The 23,259-nt window shown below is 41.4% G+C and overlaps 1 protein-coding gene across 1 annotated transcript in view; it reads left to right on the plus strand.

Annotated features, from left to right (window-relative positions):
* The window catches only part of acot7 (acyl-CoA thioesterase 7), a 53,463-nt gene extending 36,416 nt beyond the window's left edge, over positions 1-17,047 (plus strand). The window contains exons 8-9 of the mRNA XM_080733427.1: positions 6,817-7,001; positions 16,432-17,047. Of these exons, the coding sequence (XP_080589553.1) occupies positions 6,817-7,001; positions 16,432-16,548 (302 nt within the window). The 3' untranslated portion in view covers positions 16,549-17,047. The remainder of the gene's footprint in view (positions 1-6,816; positions 7,002-16,431) is intronic.
* The last annotated feature ends 6,212 nt before the right edge of the window (positions 17,048-23,259 follow it).

A 23,259-nucleotide genomic window follows, 5' to 3' on the forward strand; every position in this document is an offset into this window, starting at 1 on the left:
TAGTCAAAATAAAATATTAAGATAAGAGTTTGTTTGAAAAACGTTTTGCAAAAATCATGCATGCTCTATTTCAATGTAGCCTGGGCTGGCTTCCAATTTCGGGCTTTTGATCCGGTCGGGAGCGGAAGATCTCCTACGTTTTTCTGTAGTCCAAAACGGACTACACTTTGGCCGGAAACAACGACCGGAAACAGTTTTAACCCGTACTTGCGCATGCGCTAACTACATGGCTAACGACTTGCGCATGCGCTAACTGGGTTGAAACTGTTTCCGGTCGTTGTTTCCGGCCAAAGTGTAGTCCGTTTTGGACTACAGAAAAACGTAGGAGATCTTCCGCTCCCGACCGGATCAAACGGCCCGCTTAGTAAACGAAGACCAGGCTTTCCCCCAGCGGAAAGCCTGGTGATGCAAGGTTAATTTCAATGCAACTATAACAGCAATGTTTAAAAATGTTATAGATTACAATAGTAGACATAATTCTTTTTTAAATAATATTATTTTTGTTATCACTTGGCCTTTTGGTGCATGGGCATCAATATTATATCCATATCATGATATTAGACTGGATAGTCCTAATTATCGTCTGTGATTTGGGATATTGTACTGCAGTATATGCCAAGTCTTATTTGTACACTAAAGTACTTGTTCTCTGCCTGGGAGAAAATGTAATTGTAGCAACTCAAATGTCTAGTTCTTAGACAGAAAATTGGTATGGGAAAAAAACTACTTCTCCAAAAAACTCCCTCAAACCTAAACCACAGCATTGACAGCAACCAAAGGTAATTTGGGGAGACCTATTGATTTAATTTGAAGACAAGCCATTAATTTGAAAGGTATTGGTAGGAAACACCAGACAGGTGAATGCATGAACGGGGGGTTCTTGCTGTGTGTGTGTGTGTGTGTGTGTGTGTGTGTGTGTGTGTGTGTGTGTGTGTGTGTGTGTGTGTGTGTGTGTGTGTGTGTGTGTGTGTGTGTGTGTGTGTGTGTGTGTGTGTGTGTGTGTGTGTCCGAAAAAAAAAATATATATATTGTTTTCTGCAGCCTACCTATCAAAAAAAAAAAGAAAAAGAAAACTGGACTCGGCTCGGTCTCGCCTACCATTAGTCTCGGACTCGACTCGGACTTGGCTCCCATTGGTCTCGGACTCGACTCGGACTCGACCCCCTCCCAGGGGCTCTTGACTCGGACTCGACTCGGACTCGAACCCCATATGACTTGGACTTGACTTGGACTCGCTTTAGGTGGACTCGACTACAACACTAGCTATGGGGTAGGTTCTGTCTCTGAAGCGGGATGTTTTGCTTTTAATGCTTCTGTATCTCCTGCCTGATGGGAGGAGATTGAAGCGGTAGTGAGCGGGATGAGAGTTGTCTGCTATGATTTTATTAGCCTTCCTAATTATTCTTGTGGAGAAGAGTGATGAGAGTGAGGGGAGGTTATGTCCAATGATCTTCGGTGCTCGGCGTACTACCCTCTCTAGCTAAAAGTACTCGTTATGCAAAATGTACCATTTCAAGTTTTCAAATGTATAAAAAATCCTTTGAAAATAACTTGTAAGCTCACAATGCTTTGCAAATTGTAGATCGGCTATTTTCAAATGCCCGAAATGTATAGGATTGAAGTAGTTAATGTATGTTTTTTTAATAATAATCAATCTACAAAGTAACTAGTAACTAAAGTTTTGAAATAAATGTAGTGAAGTAAAATTTCAATATTTGCTACAGAGATGTAGTGGACAATATTTGCCTCAGAGATGTAGTGGACTAAAAGTAAAGGTATTGAAAATTGGAAATACTCAAGTGCAAATACCTCAAAACTGTATTAAGTGCAGTACTTAGTTACTTTACACCACTGCTTGGGGGACAACAGTGTGGAGGAGGTGCTGATGTCAATCCCACTTGGGTTCTGCCTGTCATGAAGTACAGGACCTACTTATACAATGCAGTGTTGAGGGGCCTGCTGTTAAACTGTAGTCAATGAACTGCATTATGCACAACATGTGTTTTTCAATTCCAGGTGGAAGAGGGCAGTGTGGAGTGTCAGACCCGTTTTGTCTGTAGACAAGCTGCAGTGGGTCTAGTGTGTGTGTTGGCCAGTGAGGGCTAGTGAGCTGGTGATGTGGGCTTTGACTAGCCGCTCAAAGCACTTCATGGTCACTGGTGTAAGTGCAACACTGCGGTAGCTGTTCTGGTAGCTTAGTTTTGATGGGGACAATGGTGGTCTTTTTGAAAGTGCTGTTTTTTCTCTTACTATATTTTAGTGTGTAATTTGAACGTGCATGCCTGCTGTGTGTGTGTGTGTGTGTGTGTGTGTGTGTGTGTGTGTGTGTGTGTGTGTGTGTGTGTGTGTGTGTGTGTGTGTGTGTGTGTGTGTGTGTGTGTGTGTGTGTGTGTGTGTGTGTGTGTGTGTGTGTGTGTGTGTGGGCGTGTGTGTGTGTGTGTGTGTGTGTGTGTGTGTGCACAATGAATGAACATGAAAAATAGCAGGATAGACACCTAACGTAAAACAGACCAAAGCCTGTGTTCTCACAGATGGCTTGTATAGAGAATGTTTAGATGGTGTGTATGGGTTGTAGGTGGTCCCACGATGTCTTTGGTCTGAGCAGTTGACTTAACAAACGGTACGGATGAAAATTATTTGTGGTATAACGAGCAGCAGCAGCATGTTCCCAGAAGCCACTGCAGAAACAAGTTTGTGTTCGATGGAGTATGCTGCAGCATAGTGGAAAAATGTTCCATTTAAGTACATAATCTAGTTTTGAGTTCACTTGTTCACTACATGCACTCATTTGGTTGGCACGCGACACCATCGTACTACAGAATATGAATTAGGCCTTAAGGTGGTTGCACACTGCTGTGTTTTTTCGTTGCATTTTGGAAATCCGAAATCCGCAAAAACGATTTTTTTATTTACATGCTCCGAAAATCTCTCAGATATTCGTCTGAAAAAACGCAGCAGTGTGCAAATACCTTGTGTGGTAAGTTCTGAACGTACACTACATAGAGAATGTGCTCCTGCTGGTAGATGTTTCTGATGTGGTTGATGGCATGTCCGCCCGCAGACTCGGACAGATAAGCCCCGCAGCTCAAACCATGCTGTGTTTGTTTTGGGGTGGTGCTTCCAGCGAAACTGTTTCATTTCAGACAACTGTGAATTGCAGTTATAACAAATCACTGTAATGACAAGATAACTACCACTGGTGTTGCCAAAAAGACCAACACATTTATTTTAGACAGTACACAGTATGACAAGGAACTGCAGAGCTGTTGAAGGGAGTGGGAACAGGTGTGTAGATGGGAGGTAGGTGGCATTTGGAATGTGGTGGTGGCCGGGAGGGCAGAGAGGGAGGGAGAGAGAGAGAGAGAGAGAGAGAGAGAGAGAGAGAGAGAGAGAGAGAGAGAGAGAGAGAGAGAGAGACAGACAGAGACAGAGAGACAGAGAGAGACATAGAGAAAGGTGTCTCTCTCTCTCTATGTCTCTCTCTGTCACACACAGAGAGAGACACAGAGAGAGAGATACAGACAGTACATGACAGAGTGACAGGATACAGACTGTGACAGAGAGACAGTGAAGATTGCCATAGCAAGCACTGGGAGTTATAAATTCCCTCAAGTGTGACGGTACAATACTTAAAAAAAGATATATATATAAAGATTATGACAAAGATTAACCGACATAACCGACTTTGTATTCAAGTTGCCTTGGAAACCAGGCCCCAGTGCTGCTCCTTGAGGTTGCCTATTCAGTGTCAAACTCTACACCCCCGAGTCCTGGATGAGTCATCCAAACTTTATGACACGTGTTCTATACCGAAAGTATGGAAAAGAATGAGTTATATATTCTATTCTTTCAAATTTCAAATAAATCATTAATATTCAGGAAATGCTTTCAAGGCTTTTTAAAAAGGGAAACTTAAAGGTAGGGTAAGTTTATTTTATGTTTTAAGTTTTTAAGTTAAATCTCTATATTCTGATAGTAATCATGGCCATAGAGTGTTTGTTCATTAACAGACTCCTGTTACTTAACAAACATTATATAGCAATGAGGACTATCAGAATATAGAGCTAACACTTATTTTAACCAAAGAAAATCACTCACCCTACCTTTATTTAATTTCTTGAAATGTCCTTGTGGAGAATCAGAAACACAGAAGTCGGGGTTAACGTTCTGCTCTTTGGGCATTAAAAAAAACATACCGTTGTCAATACAGGTCATTGGAAGCGAGTTTGGATGAATTGAGCAGGTTGGAGTGATTCTAATACTATACTGTATATACAGTATAGCCACAGTCCTGCCATCCAGTCCTGCAGATGTCATGTTGTTTATTGGACGCTGTATTTCTCTGTTAAATGCTTATGAATAAAACTGCATGCATTCTCCCACACCCTTGCACAACAAACAGAATGATTGTGTTAATAAAGATCAAATTATTATTTAATTTGTTCCTTGAGTAGCTTTGATGACTGTTATTCATATAGTACAAATGCACATCAGTATCTCTTGTTCAAGTGGGACACTTTCACTCTAGGTCCATTGATACTGTGTGCACGCACCCACGCACTGCGTTATGTTTACATTATTAGGATATGAGCAGATCAAATGTTTCTTTGGCTCTAAGCCATCCCTTTGAAGTCCACAACAAGGCACACATTTTCGACCCCATCTCCCTCCAGAGAGCGTAGTTTCCATCCCAAAGCCAGAGGAGACGGTCTAATAATACCAAACAGGCTGTCAGTCAACACTTCTGGCGAGTTGACATGAAACTGGCTGAAGTGAACACTTCATGTGCAATCGCTGATCCTCGCTCAGTGAGGCTTGTGAAGCCTATTCTACTCATTCTCAGCTCCTCCAAAAGCAAGAATCTACACACAATCCAATACCCTTACAGAAGTGTAGAATAATAGATGTTGCAGTATGAATTATGGCCTCTATCAATAACATGGGTTGCTAACACCACACAGCACACACTGACTCAGGACTTTCAACTCCCCAAGTCCAGTACTGTACATGTTTTATTTAGAGGTGCACCGATATAGGTTTTTGAGCTGAGCCACAGCACTCATACACCTCGTATGAGTAGCAACAGCTCCAATACCACTGGGTGACCAAGTGGCGCTGTTGAGCAGCCTTGACATTAATGGACAATAGAAGAATTCATATAGTTTAACACTGCTATAAGGCACTGCTCACTTCACACTAGGTGTGATTTTGTTTTTTTTTTTTTTTTGACAAAATTGTGACTGCCCAAACTAGGAACTCAAGGTCAAGGTTTAATGGGTAACATTCATTTTTTGAGCGGTGCTAACCTCTTCTACATCTGGCTTTTTCTGTTTGTCCCAAGACTCAGAGCACCTGATTGGCGCACATCTGTCTGTTTGTATGCCCAGGGTCACATTGGCCAAGCTTCGCGGGACACTTAAAGGAGTAGTTCACCCCAAGTGTATTTATTTTTTCTATTAATTACTCACGCCATGGAGACTTGAGTTCTATAATATTCTTTTTGTATTTGTCGCCTAAGACAAGAAAGAAGAAATTATTATATTATTATAGTAAATGTACCCCCAATGATTCCGGATGGGGACTCGGATGGGGAGTAATGCATTTGGGTCCCCATCCAGAATCAATTGGGGTAAATTTACTATAATAAATGTTTTGTCTTAGGAATGTGACAAATACAAAAAAATTCAAGTCTCCATGGTGTGAGTAAAAGTAACTACTCTTTTAATGAAATGAACTCATAGAAAATAGCACCTTCGCTCACTTCACACAGAATTTTCAATTCTGATCCAATATATTCCTATGGACATTTCCTGATACTCTCCGATGACCGACAATCATTTAAAAAGAGAGCAAATATCTCTCATCAACGGTGAAAAAGTTACAAAGGACTTTGATTTAAACGCATATACAGTAGGAGCAAGCAGCACACACACACATAGCTACTTGTTTGTAGTTAGGGGATATCTGTAGTCGTGTTTGCAGTCTTAGGTCTGCACATACCGGTAGGTTATTATTTAGTACTTTAAAGCTAGGAGTGATTCCATTTAAGTTTCAGTTTCATTTTTCATGTACTGTAGGCGACAGGCGGGGGCTTTCCTCCAATCATGATCAAGTGGGCATGCCTTGGTGCGTGTAAGGCCCGCCCCCACCTGACCATGATTGGAGGAAGACCCCACATCTGTGATCTGTCAAAGATCGCTGGGATTGCGCCTTCTCTACTCGTCTCCATGGCAACCAGGAAGTATAATGCAGTTTATGAACATCATGGAGGAAATAGATCACCCTGCTCTATCCAGTGCTCATAGTTGAATTGTTATGGCCACTGGCCAGTTGGTTGGTCGTAGCTTGGCAAAAATAGACTACAGTAGTATATCACTTTTTTTAAGCCCTGGCAGTTTCTTCTGGTTCCCAGGCTAGGTCAGTCGGTCGGTCTGTTTTGAGAGCTGGTTGCATCTTATCACAGATTAGGTGCTTTCATTATAGTCAATGGTGCATAAAATCAACGATAGAGCTGGGATTTATCTATTTTTGGAAATTGGAATCTTACGTGTTGCCTATTTACATTTTCAACATTGGGTCATGAGTAATTCCTAAAAAGTAAGAATACCAGTGTGCATTTTATTTTTCACGACTGGCAGAGGAGATGAAGTGCTACTCCTTAGATCTAGATTAGACTAGACACTGCTGAACTGAAATTTTCAAATGAAGAAATTCAATGTTACTTTTTCTCCTTTGTTTGCTTTTTTTTTTAACAACACACCAACAGGGACATTAAACTCAACAATACGATAATTTCTTCCTATTTTCCCATTCCAGGCAGTGTGGTGACGGTAACAGGAAGGATGATGTTCACCAGTAACAAGTCCATGGAGATTGAAGTATTTGTAGATGCTGCATCAGTCATGGAACCTGACCATGGGAAATATCGCGCAGTCACCGCGGTCTTCACCTATATCTCCTTAGACAAGCACCACAAGCCTCTACCAGTCCCTCCTCTGAAGGTAGGTGGCAAGCAGGCCTTACTTTGTCAAAGCCCTGCTTTGTGGCATAGTTGTCGTTGGCCACAGGCTCCTCTTCTGCATCAAATATGTATTATTTAATGTGTGTGCATTAAATTTGCATATTTTCTGGGAATGGCAGCAGGAATGACCCCGCAAGCACCAAGCTCCTCTATGTTACAGACTCTATAATATGGATGAGCACTTACAGTACTGTCTACAAAATGGGATTACATTGAATGGGTATTACAAGAATGCCAGTGTGAAAATGTATGCATAACATATGTATCAAACCATATGTATCAAATATGGTATGTTTCTATAGTATGATAAGGATATGCTTTTTTTAACCTCTGCCTTACAGTATTAACCCAAACCAGAAGAACTTTATAAAGCATTTTAAACACATCATAATCTGAGATTATGATGTGTGAGGCATGAGAACCCAGGTTGAAAAACCAAAAAAGCTGTTAAAGACAACTTAGGTTTTTTACAACAAGGGTTCATATTTTAGATTGTAATTAGAGAAAAGAAAAGATGAGTGTTAAAATGTTTTTATTTACTGCTTTCTATCGTTTTAGCGATTTTAGTTATTTTGATTTCAGTGGGTGGGGACATGCGTACAAGTGGCTAAATATGTTTTTTTAGACACAATAAGCCGGCGATTTCTTTATTACTATTAACCATATGGTTATTTACAGTAACACTGCTAGTCCCCATAAGTCACATCTGCCCATGAAAGATTAGGAATGGGCTTATTGTGCCTAAAAATACATATTTAGCCACTTGTACGCATGCCCCCACCCACTGAAATTGAAATCATTAAATTCGCAAAAACCATAGAAAGCAGTAAATGAATAACAATCATCTTTTCTTTTATCTAATTACATTCTAAAATACAGTATGAACCCATGTTGTCAAAAACAAAGTTGTCCTTTAAGCTGTGATGTAGGCTTTAAAGGGAGCTTTAGTAAGTGTACATTTTATAAAAGAAGCACTATTACACATACCCCAGCCAACAGAACATTTACTACTGCTCATCCGGTGGTACAGGGAATAGCAACTCAGTGTTTCAATAACATGGTCCAGTCACCCAGCCAATCAGTCAGTCATAAATCGACATTGACTGAAGATGAACAGCTGTCTGCATGGTCTAAAATCATTTTGTCTCATCAGGAAGATTAGGTCCGATCTGCTACTGGTAAGATCCAACATTTTTCACCTGATCTGAAAAAAGAGGTCTGAAAACTAGAACGAAGAGTGGATACTAAACAGTGTGGCATTCACCTGTGATCCTGGAACAAAGATTCTATGTCTTCATGGCGTTATAAGTAACACGAGCATGAAATGGGGAATTTGAAATAAAGAGAGGCATGCTTGTCAGTTTGAATAAGGGGTGAAGTGTGGAAATGGGTTGGGGTGCAATAGTCTGCTGTGCTGTCATGTCACCAAGTTCTATGTTGGTCTGTTTCACTGTTAACACTGTAGACATGTGTGCGCATGCACATGCACATGCACATGCACACACCCACCCACCCACACGCACGCACGCACCCACTCACCCATGCACGCACGCGCACACACACCGGTTTGTCTTTCTTTCTCTTTCTCTCTCTCTCTCTCTCTCTCTCTCTCTCTCTCTCTCTTTCTCTCTCTCTCTCTCTCTCTCTCTCACACACACTGATACACACACATGCACCTCCAGGATGCTATATAACACCTTACATCCGTGACAGGTTCATTAGGATGCAGACACCCACACAAACTAGCCAACTCTGTCTGCAGAAAATGTGCATCTCTGCTAAGTGACCCTTTGAAAAATATCCCATCAGTTGCTCCCATTACCATTTCAGACAAACCCTTCACTCTCTGCCATTGTCTTTTTCTTTATGGATTCATCACCTTCTTTTCGATTTCCATTACACAGTATGCATGCACACATGCATGCATGCTGGTGAATTGGATTGATGATTCTAATCATTGTGAACTCTAGGTGACAAGAAAAGCCCTGAAGTAAAAGAAAAAAAAGGAACGCTCCTTGTGTTTTTTAATAATTCATTCTCAACCCTATAAATAGAAATCTAAATGGCAAGCTGGATGTCAGGGCTCTGCTGTAACATGTCAGATAAACAAGAGAGAGAGAGAGAAAGAGAGAGAGCGAGAGAGAGAGAGAGAGAGAGAGAGAGAGAGAGAGAGAGAGAGAGAGAGAGAGAAAGAAAGAGTGTGTGTGCGTGTGTGTACATTTGAAAGGGATGTATAGCTAGCAAGAAACAATTTGGTGCAATATAGTATATTTGTGCAAGATAGAGATGGACATGCCGTAAGGCGTAAATAGTCAGTAATAGGACTTTAGAGTTGAATGTTTACGTACTAGTAAGTACTTGTGCATTGTATTTAGCAATTTTAAGAAGGAAAAAATAGAAAGAAGGGTTTAATTACTTTTCCATCCCATATCGCTACACTTGGTCTATCAATAAATGTGTGTAATCTCTGTGTTCATGTCAGGATTGTTTGTCCATATTGCTAAACAGCTCCTGTATCGAATGTAAATCATTGAATCGTATCATATCGCTATGAATGAACCACTATCGTCTATGTATCATATCGTAAACCATGTATTGTGATGCTTATCGTATCGATGTTAACATGTATCGTTACACCCCTAATGCCTTGTGATTTCATTTATGTGTGGGAGGGAGAGAGGATGACTCTCCATCAAGGTTATTTCTGACTTTGAATATTTACGGAACGCTTGATTAAAGCTACATTCAGCGATTCAAGCATTTATTGTAAGATGGTATTATTAATGAAATACTTAATTCCCATTGTACAGCAGTACTATACAATTTACAGTTTATAAGGACACATCTTTCTCAAGGAACTATGGGCAATTTAAACAGCTAGAGCAGAATTTCCCCAGACGAAAATAAAATAACACCCACACACATAGATCTGTAGTATTGGCTTGCAGTACCATGCATTATAAAATGGTGAATATGAACACTGTATGAACAAATGTCAACCAATCCCATGTGTAATTTGTTTCTGGACGATTGTGCTCTCGTTCTGTGCTATAAATAGCCTTATCAAAAGGACAGGGGCTGCATTTTTTTTATTTCAGGTGCTTTATTCCACTTCTTACTCTCTCTCTCTCTCTCTCTCTCTCTCTCTCTCTCTCTCTCTCTCTCTCTCTCTCTCTCTCTCTCTCTCTCTCCCTCCCTCTCCCTCTATCTCTCTGTGTATGTCTGTCTCTCTCAACCTCGCTCGCTCTCTCATGAAACATCTGTGGTTGCTATTTTTAGACCTTGCCACTTTGGCTGTGCTCTGGGTTACTGATGTGTGTGCATGTCTGTGTGCATGCATTTACTGAAGTCTCCTTCAGTATAAGAAAGAGAAGAAAGAAAACAGTGTGATGATCTCCAGAGCATCATCCTTGGACAATATAAGACTGGGACACCGTTGATAAACAATGATGATGCTGAGGATGAGGATGAATCTAACCCCCCTTAGCAATTACTGTGATTGTGATCTGTGTACAGTAAGTGTCACAGTACTATAGCAGACTTGTAATCAATTGCCTGGTGGATTGGTCATTAAATGGGGGCAGGCAAAGTAAATGAGATGTGCTCAACTGGTAGGAGATTGTGCTGGTGAGAACACGTTTAAAGGAGAAGCAGGTTGTTGTCTTGATAAATGAGATAATGAATCTGTGGGCACTGACTCGTGTGGAGCAGGGGTAAAGCTCCTGCACCAAATATTTCAGTATAGGTACAGTATGTATGTACTGTATATATATTATACAGTACATGATCTCAGATAAACTGTCCTGCCGTTCGACCAAAATAAACTCCATTTTGTGCAATACTGTCAACATGCTGTCATCGTTAAGACATCAGAGATCAACTAGGACACCATGCTCTTGTTTTTAGTCTATGCTGGTGCATGGCAGCATTCATTTCAGATGAACAGTATAGACTTGAGGAACGATTATATAATTAATGTACAATATGTGTAGGCATTCAGTTCAAGCAGATCTGCACTGTGCCTACACATCCCATCCCTCTCTCGCTCTTTTCTCTCTCTGCTTCTTCCTTATTTGTTCTCTCCATCCATTCTTTTCTCTCTCTCTCTCTCTCTCTCTCTCTCTTCCCAACCCCCTCCCCTCATGCGCTCTCCCCCATTCCTTCTGTGTCTCTTTCTATTCCTCCCATGCATGCCTACTTTCCTCTCCTCCCTCCTCATCCATCAGTCCCTCTCTCCTTATTCCATCTCTCCTTCTTCCCTCTTTCTTTCTCCTATAATAATCCCTCCATCCCACCCACTCTGTCTCAACACGTTCCCCTGCCTCCTTCTGCATGTATATATGCATATATCTCCTCCTCCTCCTCCTCCTCCTCCTCCAGCCAGAGGCGTCAATTGGGTATGGCAAGGTATGCCTTGGCTACAGGGGGAAAAAAAAAAAATGTACTTCTTAAAATAAATTCATCATGCCTGTTGCTAAGGTATGGCAACATGACTGGTGTCTTACATGCGCGCCTTCGCGTGCGTGCAAGACACCAGTCATGTTGCCATACCTTCGCTTTTGCTGAACTGACGCCACTGCCTCCAGCTCTCTTTTCATCCTCCTACTTTTTTCTTTCCATTATTCCTCCTCGTTCCTTAGCTTCTCGTTTCTCTACCCATTGATTACTCTCCCTCAACCCCCCCATTCCTTTTCAACTCCATCATTTAATCTTTCTTTCTCCCTCTGTCTCTGTCTCTTCATCTCACCAACCCTCCTCTCCGTCCATCCCCCGTCACTTTCTTTCTCTTTGTCCCCCCGTTCTTCTCCCCTCTCTAGCAGGCAGAGAGTCAGCTGGCCTCCATTGACATGAAAACAAGCTAGGTTGTCATGGCGATGTATTTTTAGATATCTCCGACAACGAGCAACGGGTTAACTCGTGCCTTGGTGGCAGATATTTCTCTGTACCCTGTCAAAATCATACGTTGTTTTAACCCCAGCATCCATGTTCTGGGGGAACATAAGCCTAAAATAGCCAATCTACAAGCTCGCAAACACATCGCGTTGAGACATGTTGTGCACTCCCCAAAGAGTGTGAGATTTCTACATCACAGTTTAGTCTAGTGTCTGAATGTTGGCAACACGTTGTTGATTGATCTCATTGCACCATGTGCCATTCATTGTGGATATTAAGACTTGCTCATAATGTCCTAGAGGTTGATAAACAGATTTGAATTACAGCCATGACTGGCTGAGTTCCAAGTTGATCTTATAAAGAGATACAATAGTTTGTTATTACAAGTCTTCTTATATAAGCTATTGATATCTCATAGGCCAGTGCTTCTTAAACTTTGTGTCAAGTATCTCAATGTTGTGTAGCATTATGACTTATGGCATCATGCATGATACCAACATGGAAATCCTCATTGATTGATTATGTCAGTATTTCAGCTGAAGCCTATAGGGGGGCAACAAACTGTCACCAGAGCAGAAATGCTTAGTTTACTCCTCTCAAATCTTTTATTTTAGGCACAGTGATGGAAATGCTTTGATAAGGTTTCACCAGAAGCTAGAGTATTGGATAAAAACACCTTTTAGCATAGACTGAAATGTCATTATTATCATTCTCTCTGACAACATGTAACAATTCAACACGTTATAAGCTTGTAGATCAGCTACCGTATGTTCATAATAGACACCAGCATGCAACAGAGTATAAATCAGGCTTCACTCTCCAGTGAGGCCCCACACAGTCCCACAGATGGCTAGCCTATTATTTTTGTTGAGCTGGTTACTTTCTGCTTAGCGCTACTGTTGAGACTTGACATTTGGCACCACCTCGTTTGGCCCATGCCCACTCTAATAACAGGCTGTGCTAACACAAAAGAAACCCAGTTGACATGTTGCTGGCATCTTCTGAGCAAGTCCCTTGTACCAGTAATGTTGCCAGGCCAAGTTTGCACCATTTGTGTTTGTGTCACTCAACCTCGATTCAGTGGCGTGCACATGGAGATAAGTAGAACACCAGGTGTTTCTCCTCGTGACCTGGAGTGACCAGCTGAAGCATAACAAAGCATAATGTTCTATGTCTTGTTTTAGCTTTACACTTTAGGAAGTACTACTTTTATCCAGAGTTTCCTAACCTCCATTATGCGCTCACTCCACCATAGCCCTCTCTCCTCCCATATACTGAAGGAGACTAGACATCAGGGTCAGATTACGGAACCTTCTTGAAACACTCTCCTTTAACAAGAACTCCACAGGATCAATCCCCATAAACATCTGATTTGTGCATTAAAAGCTGTGTGTCTTGTATTTGCTCAGGTATCCTTGAGCAAATATTGAACTGGAAACACAGGTGAAAATATAATCTCCGTCCCTGGCTTTCGGACAGGCAGTGATAAAAAAAGATGTTGAAGGAGAGAGCCTTTATTAAAAGACAGAATTTATGACTCTGCAGTCATAAAGGCCCCAATGCAAATCTAATTAAGTCATCCTGACTAAAATGAGGCCACTTTGTGTCTGACACTTGGCTGTATCGCAGAGATTTGTTACCTTGAGTTCCCCTTTTGGCAGCCTAATGCGCAGGGTTTCTCATTAAGCATTACAGACACAACCCCTGTCCGCTTCATTTATGATCTGAGCCAGAAACTCAATGAACTTATTTGAACTTCAGAAACTTTCAAATGGAGGAAGGGAGGACTATAAAACTAGTTATAGCTAGTTACAATATAGCTGCACGGCAGAGATGTAATCAAGGCCACACTTTCATTATATTTTGACATTGAAGAATTGACCAGTAAATCACCCTAAATCAAAAGCTCCGGGTCAGGGATAGGGGCTCACACTAATTCCTACTACCTTGTGTACGATAACACATAATCTAATCTATGAGAGAAGACAAGAGAAAAGTAATTTATGCAAGTTTAGAAAGGTAGCCCTCAGCCCATGATACACAGGCTTTGAAAATTCAAAGAAATAAGCCATTTGTCTTTACCTATAAAATAATTATGAATCTAAATAGATCCATGTGTGCCAGTATTTCTCTCTCCAAACAAAATGTCGTTATTGGCTTTAGGATTGATTACTGAAACCTTAAAGACATGCAAAGTACAGAATGAGGCTAATGTTGCTCATCCTGATTCCGCACCTTTGAACTTCTCTCAATAATGTGTAAAACAAATCTCCTGTCTAGTTGGAATTATAAAATATAATGGTAATGGAAGAAATTCATGGTGTGTTTCATGCTGAGTACCTTTACGTCACCAGCACTTTATTCTCTGCATCAAACAGTAAAGCTTATTTTACAGTTGATCGTCCATCTGTGTCACACACCAAAAATAGCAGATCTATTAGCTAACGACGATACCGGTATATGCTGCTATGTGTTATGAGATTGTAGATCGTCTATTTTTGGTGTGCGACACCCGTGTGCAACCAAGTATAACTAAGGCTTTTGACACTGAGAAGTTGATCAACCTGCATAATTATAGTTATTAGGACAAGGCATACCAAGGCAATTATATAGGGACACTAGTAGGATATTTTGAGCCTAGCAAAACATTGTCTGATTGAGTTATGCAAATATGTGTCCCATGAGCACAAATGTATACACATACTTCTAAAGCAGATGCCTGCACAAAGGCTTCCCACAGTCATGAGGGTTATTTTATTCTGTGCAGTGCTTTTTCTTACAGTTTTTTTCCTCTTATATCCTGGAGTCTGGAGAGCAATGTTTGTTTACTAATACTTCTGAACTTATAAAGGGTCTTTGCTGTAAAGGGTGTGTGTGTGTGTGTGTGTGTGTGTGTGTGTGTGTGTGTGTGTGTGTGTGTGTGTGTGTGTGTGTGTGTGTGTGTGTGTGTGTGTGTGTGTGTGTGTGTGTGTGTGTGTGTGTGTGAGAGCACGCGCATGTATGCGTGGATGTGCATGTGCACACGTGCATGCATGCATGCATGCATAACTCAAAAACAGAATGCCAGATTTTCATAAAACTTGGTATGAATGATCAAGAGGCTGTCCTGAAGATCTGCCCTGAGTTGAAAAGGTCAAATGACAGTGTCACAATCAAGTCATGGACAAACGGTGGCCTCACTTTAGCTGTTTCTTCTACACAGTAAAATCCTCTGTGATCATTTATTAATTGTAACTCAGTGAGTGTACAAATGTAACCCCAAGGACCCATGATTGTCCATTTGGTTACATGTACACTCCTCAGATTTAAATTAACACTGATATTTTACAGTGTATAAGGGATTTATGGCGCAGCATAAATGTATACACACACACAGCGTGAAGATTTTACAATGTTTTCTATTATATACCAGTAATAAATCTTGGTCTCACAATTTATTTTGCCTTGCTTTGAAATTTCATATCAGTGAATATTAATGATTTATTTGTGTGAGGTTTTGTCATGGTTGGCAACACTCCTCTTTTCCGTAAAGTTCAGGTCCCATCTGTTAGCTATGAAGCCTGAATGGTAGGTGGCCATGAAATGTGCCAACCACCTGGTGTCCACTGTGTAATACTAATACATTCTGACAAGTCATTTAGTTATACTAAAGCACCATTTCTCTTAAACACTTGAACCTAGAGCATCCCTAGGAAAATAGACAAAAATTCTGTGAAAATATCAGATCTACCTGCTCACAACACATCACTAATTGCTGCATTGTGAGCCTGTAGATTTGGCTATATTTGTGGATAAAGGAGGCAACCAAGTATAGTCCCCCTGGGGGACACTTGTCATCAAAGTAAGTGGTTATGGCCACCATCAGTAATACAACATGTGCATTTTGTGAAACATGAACAAATGGGTAGATCCGCCATCAAAAATGACAAAAGTATCAATGGATTGTCTCAGAACGTGATAGAACGGCTTTAAACAATATTTGTTTGATTGTTTAAATGGTTAATGTATCTAAACATATTTTGATTCATGATTGGGTAAGAACTAAGAAAGTTCTAAATAGAATATTTACCATCTACAAATCATATGTAGTATTTTTTTAAATCTTCGATAGTGAGTACACCCAGCTATATTACCGTATACATCCATGTGACAATAAACACCTTGAACTCTTGAAGATATGAATATAACCCTAATGCATAATATATCAAACAACAAACTACAACAATGTTCCCCTTGATAACAGATTTGTCTGATTGACTATATTGTAGTAAAATTACATTATAAATGTAGAACTAGTCACTTAAACCAGTGAGATGCCATGCGAGAGAGAGAGAGAAACATACAAACATACAAACAGGTGTATTCATCATGGGGAGTGTGAGTAAGTGTGTCCCTGTGCCTGTACATGTGCGTGTCTGAAGACGCATTCATATACACACCTTTTGTACATGAATTGTGTGTACATGTTGTGTGAGTGACACGTAATTAGTCCTTAGCCTGTTTATGTTTTTCCTCAGATTCAAGGAGAGGAAGAGGAGAAACGGTTCAAGGAGGGTGAAGCACGCTATCTCCAGAACAAGACCAGAAGAATGGCAGCTAAGGATGTTGAGCTCGCTGCTCAGCGGCATTGTTGAAGGCCTCCGACTGCAGGGAAACTACCCCCCCCCCCTCCATCAGCATACTTCTTAAACCATAAAACTGTAGCCTAACGCGTTCATGTACTGTAATATCTGACCATAGTGCTGAAATGGGTACAATTAGGAATGACTCATTCAGTATTAGGCACACTGTATAAGCATCACTGATGGGGAATGCAAACTAGCTATATCTACCATTAGTAACAGTATGCCGGTAACAGGAAAACTCGACCTAAAACAAACTCGACCTCATTCGCACGATCGCGCGTTTCCCAACAGGTCTGTGGCCTTAAGGCCACAGACTCGTTGGAAAACACGCGGTCGCGCGAATGAGGTTGAGTTTTCTGGTATTCAGTATGCCTTCAGTCTGACAAATACCTGTAAGTAAGAATTTACTCCTTTCGATCCCTCTCTTGCACCATAATATAATTGCGGTATCTCTAACTTTATGTACAGCAGCCTATTTCTAGAATGTATGATCAAGGTTCCATCTACTTGTGACATGTCATTACTGATAACAAGTGATGTAATAAAGCTGCTGCGCTTATGTGAGAAATATGAAATGGTCATGTCATTCATTTTGACAAGTCATGGCAGTGTAAGATTTGTCTAGGGGTATGTTCATTGTCTCCACCAGCCGAAGGCATGGGGGAGAGTATGTTTTCCCCTCCGTCCGTCCGTGTGTCCGTCCGTCCGTCCGTGCGTCCGTCCGTGTGTGTGTGTGTCCTCGCAGTTTGTGTGCAGCTAATCTCAGTCGCCGTTGGCCCGGTCGCTGCCAAAGTGAGCACACACATTCCCTGGATGCCAATCTAGAACCTCTGCCCTAAATTTTTCAAATGGGCCTTTTCTAGCGCCACCTAGTGGCCGATGTTCGCAAAACACATTTCTGTGCACTACTCTTACAGATTTTGTCCAAAAATCTTACAAATCGGTAGGCAGTATCTCGACAGTCATGTGATCGACACGGATCTGTCCGATTTTGCATATTTCATCCTGATTGGCTAAGATTGGCTTCCAAAGTTTGTAGGATTGAGCCGTTTTGAACAAAATGCCTCAAATCCCAAACGCAAAGTGCAATTATCATGAAATCGCGCACACACGTTCCCACTAGGTCGAGGAAGAAATGCCACATCACATTTTTTAAATCAGCCTCATGGTGGCGCTATAACAGGCCGATTCGTGATTTTACCTATAACTCCACCGATCAGTTTCAAACTTTGTAAGCGCACTCCCTAGAGGCCAAGAAAAAACCCTTTCCCTGCATTTTTCACATCAGCCTTTTATAGCGCCACCAGGAGGCCGGCTTATGTAAAACACAATTTTTCCTATTATTCCTTGAGATTTTATCCAAAAATCATGCAAATCGGTACACAGTATCTCTATAGTCATGTGATCAAGTCCGACCCGTCTGATATTTCATATTCCATACTAATTGGCTAATATTGGCTTCCAAAGTTTGCGGGATTGCTCAGTTTTTGAACAAAATGCTTCAAAACATCAACGCAGCTTGCGATTAGAGTGGAATTTGCCACTATGTCAAGGAACAAATGCTACCCTTTTCATGTTGGCCTTTTATAGCGCCACCAGCAGGTAGACTTTAGGAAAACACATTTTTGGAACACAATGCCTCAAATCATGCATGCAGTGTCCGATTGCCATGAAAGGTCTAAGGTGAAGAACATATTCCAGCCTTTTTACATTGGCCTATTATACAGTAGCACCACCAGGACGCATGGCCTGGTGGAGACCTGTGCTCGGAAGAGCACTGCTTCTAGTTTGATTTATTTTGCTTGTTTAGTGGTCCTTTTATGTATTGACATTGTCATACGTTTAGATTTGTGCCTAAGGATTATTGTCATGATCCCATTGAATAATATTTCCTTTAGCTTCTCCCCCAAGCCTACAGACTGTTTCTTGACCTACTGTAGATGTTCAGGGTTTGGGTATGTTGTACAGGTAAGGTTTTGTACACAGATGTCACTCTTATGGGCTTGTTTTTAAACAAGACATATCTAATAAATTCCCTGTGGTTCTTTTCATGATATCCTATTGATGACACCAGTCTTGCCCAGATGAGGGGTGGCGGGCCAGTGGATCTGAGATAATGAATTCACAAAATGTGAAACATATTCACACACAAAACATTATTCCCAACTATGTGGAAAAACATGACTTCCTTGTCCAACTGGCAGCGCTTACAAGACATTTGGTGCTGATCGGTTCAGTTGTTTGCGAGATTAGACACAGCCAGGAACACTCTTCTAGACAGCTCACTCCCTTGGTGCCACACCATAAAATGAGATGGAGCAACAGAGAGGAAGAGGAAGAGAAAATGAAGAATGGCAGGGAAGAAGAAAAACAGAAACACATAGACAGTAGTTGTTTACATCATGCTGTTATCATCATCATCATCATCATCATCTATTGTCTCCATATGTAAAATAATGTTGTCTGTAGCAAAATAGCCAAAAGCCACAAGAATCAGAAACAATGTTGTTGTATTATTCAAATTTCTATGGGCTCATATTGTGTTCTGCATTTATATAATAGAGATATCTTTATTTTATCCAGAAGTTATTTTTATTACATGGATGATGGTCTGAGTACATGGAAGACAATGAATAAATGACAAGTGAGTCAAAGGCTTGCTTGTTTTCCGACGATATCATTGCATTAAGCATGCCTTGGCAAAGGGTCTTTTCAGCACTGTGTCTTTCACAGAGAGAATCAGGGGGGCTTGAGGGCTCTGACTCAACTTGCAACATCTCTCCCACGCCCTCCTTCCCTCCCTTCCATCCTCTCTCTCTTCCTCCTTTCCTCCTTCATTCTGTCGTCTCTCTTCTCTCTCAACTCATCTGTTGTCGCTCTGTCCATCTTCAGTCTCTTGCAATGTCACTTTCTTGTTTGTTGCGGCCACTAACTACCTGATTATCTGGCTCTCTCTCCTCCCTTGTTTCTCTTATTGTGAATGAAATTGAAGTTGATTTTTCTTTGTCTGTGTCTTAATATGAGTCTGTTCACACCGTGTGCATGGACCTGCATTTGATGTGCTGTGTGAGCATGATGTGCACTCAAAATTCAGCAAAATGTGTATGTGCATCTGTAAATGCCAATATGCTTGTGTGTGTGTGTGTGTGTGTGTGTGTGTGTGTGTGTGTGTGTGTGTGTGTGTGTGTGTGTGCGTGTGTGTGCGTGCGTGCATGCCTGCGTGCGTGCGTGCCTGCGTGCGTGTGTACCATTCAAGACAACTGAAAACCAACCTTTCCCCAGAGATGAGGTTACAGATGGGCAGTCAGTTAGGAAATCAATACATGGCCATACCAGAATCTGAGAGACTGTGGTTGCTAAGTCAAAGGGGGTGTGATATGTTTTGTTAAAAGGTTAAAGCTATATTCTGATAGTAACCATTGCTATAGAATGTTTGTTCAGCAACAAGCGTCCCCCCATCTCTCCAGTTATTTTGTATTCCGTTCTTATTCCTATTATGAGTTATGAGTCTGGTTCGCCGGTTGAAGGTAAGCTGCAATCCATGCAACAGATGGTGAGGGCAAATATAAATGTTAAACCTTTAAGTGAAACTAAATAACAGCTAAGTAAAGGCAAAAGACTGGTATTTATGGAGAAACTGAAAACCATACAGGTCTAAACCAAAGCATATGTTCTTTCCTCTGAATCCGTAACACCCACTACTGTCGTTTTCCATCAACGGACAACACTAGATTTATCTTTGGCTCTCAAAGGTTATTGTTTATCCTTCAGTCCCCCTGGCAGCACAATATGTGTGCTTTTCATACTCCCCATTGAAAATAAAGTAAGTCCCGAGTGGCACCATTGGGGGCTGTCTATTTTTATCCCCAGTAACGTCCAGGCCTCTAGTGGGAGAAAGACGACAGGACGGAAGAAGGAAATCTTTCTTTGATGTACAAACAAAACTTGTGGGAAATTAGATTAAAAAACAAGATGTGTCTAATATAGCGTATCATTTCTGTGGATCTCTCTCCTGCTGATGACATCATTTTGATAACTTTCAGCCTTTCCCAAAAGGAGGGACAGCATTTGGATGTGAGATTATGAATTCACGAAATGTTAAATATATTTGGGGATTGACTTCCTTGACCTACTGGCAGTGTGCACAACATTCTGTAGTGGTTTGTGAGAATAGCTGCATGAATGGACACATCCATACTACACACAAACGCTCTTCTAGACAGCTTGAGCTTAAGCAGCATGCCATAAAAATCCTTAATGTACAATGTCAGCACAAGCCATGCCTGACTGCCCCTGCACAGGAGAATCCAGAGTGTTAATTTAACAATTCTTTCCCAATTTACACTTTTGAGATAAATGAATACTCGATTTTATTGTGGGTGGACATTCAAAACACCTTTTCTATTGATTACTCACACCATGGAGACTTGAGTTCAATAATATTCTATTGACTCTGGGTGGGCCCCCATCCGTAATCAATGGGGGTAAATTTACTATAATCAAAATGTTGTCTTTTTGGGGGTGAACTACTCCTTTAAAGTCTTTGACCAGTTGAGCTGCTTGTTGCTACAGTCGTTTCTAGACATTATGGTAACCATGGTTACTTATGTCAAAGAATAGAATTGGAGAATAGATGACATTCACAAATAGATCTCTCCCGTCCCGAGAGCTCAAAATAGTAAGTACATAAGTCCTTATGTATTTGTATTTACTGGTGCTCTAAAGAAATTCCATTTTGTTTATGATGGGAGGAAGTCTGCATTGAATGGAAAGATTGACGATGCCTATTGTCTCCACTCTCCAGGAATTGTTCCTTGGCTCTCAACGGGTTTCTCATTTTTGATAACTGTTTCCTCTAAACTACAGTGTATCATCTGCATGAGTCCATGGGAATTAGCCACCCTAACTGTGTCTTGGACGAACATACTGATGAATCCCATCAGTCTAGTCAACATTTCATTCAGCCTCCCATATGGATACGGTGCATCATTGATGAAAGTTAGCAAATCAAATGTGTCATCTGATAAGATCCAGTTTTATTATGCTGACCAACACCCTACCACCTATTCACTGCATGCTAAACACAATCACTGCACAGTCAATTTAGATACCAGAGGTTTTTAAATGCATAAATTGGGATCAAACCCCTCATCTGTTTTCTCTGATGGCTTTGAGATATGAATTAGCTTGCAGCTTGCTGCCTGCTCACCATAGTAACCCAATTCGGAGCGACTGACAAGGCTGTTTAGAAGATGAATGATCCTTGAGGGTAGGAGGAAAGCCATTAGGCCCTCTGAAGGGGGGATGAATGACCCAGCGAGGCGGCGGGACACTGCTCTGCTTTCATTACTAAGTGATTTGCGTTGCATTTGCTGCTTGTTGTGGACTCTTGACAGTCATTCTCTGATGGTAGAAAGGCTACATTTCCGGGCAGGAGAGACGACTGCACAAAAACATAAACATTCCGTTACTGTACTTTTAAACACAGACTATATCTGTAGACTATAACTATAGGGCTATACCTATATACCGTCACACTAAGACGAGGGCAGATTGAGTGACTCACGTGAACAAATGCATTAAATAAAACACAACAGCTACGCCACCTCATCCAATACCTCCACAAATCTCAAGTTACCTTTTGCCTAAAATTCACTTGACTCTGCTTTTCCACTGCTCAAAACACAACTTAATATATGTCTGTGCATCTTTTGCCTTTGTTCCCTGGAACTCCCACGTTTAGTTGTTCAGACGTTTTTAGTCCCATTTTCACTCCTCTTCTGTTATCTGGGCTTGGGGCCAACAGGGCTTTCCGCACAGAAAAGTAGGCGATGTACAGTATACCAACCATGCTTTGTCTGGCCTGGAAACACCCTATTTTACACCGCAGGGGACTCTGCTGGCAGCTGTAGTAAACGAGACTGTCACCGACTAGGAGGCCCCCTGTGCACAGTGGAGCACAGAGGCTTGTCTGCCCCCAGCAAGGTGACGATCCTTACAGGAGAGGAAAATAGAGGCTTAAAAGCAGGACATTCAAACTGGTTACCATATTTAAGAAGAGAGGTGTGTGTGTGTGTGTGTGTGTGTGTGTGTGTGTGTGTGTGTTTGTGTGTGTGTGTTTGTGTGCGCGCGCGCGTGCGTGCGTGCGTGCGTGTGTGTGCACCCTACCAGAGGAGCCAGTGGGCAGGTATGCCTTCTGCTGCGCTTTACTTCCAGGTCACCTGTCACCACACAGGTTTTCACAAACTCAAATCTTTTGAGCTGCAACATAATGATATGATTTGATTCACCAGTATAAACAGGAAAATGTAATACTCCCCCCAACCCAAGATTTCGTATATGTTCTTCTTCCTATGGTTGAGTGAGTGGCATGGTGCTGACAGTCCTCCAACATTCTGTTGGCTCCAACTACTGTCGACAGAAAGAACTACAAGGCTCTCCAAATGAAGGCCTCGCGTTACACCTGTGCAGCGCCCAGTTAGAGTCTGGTTTGTTAAAATGTCAGCAGGTAGCCTATGTTATGAATGGTTTACATAGGCTACCCAACAATGCATAACATAAGGACAAGCTTCAGAGGAGTCAGGTGTGCCATACAGCTTTGTTTGTTCCAAAAACAGCAGGTTTTTGGAACAAACACGTGTCAAGATCATTGACCGGGAAACTGCTCAGTGTCCATTTTGTGAGTGCTGCATTAATACTTTCTTGTGATAATGACCATGC

Source organism: Nannobrachium achirus, assembly GCF_963921795.1.
Source record: "Nannobrachium achirus genome assembly, chromosome: 9".
NCBI classification, from domain to species: domain Eukaryota; kingdom Metazoa; phylum Chordata; class Actinopteri; order Myctophiformes; family Myctophidae; genus Nannobrachium; species Nannobrachium achirus.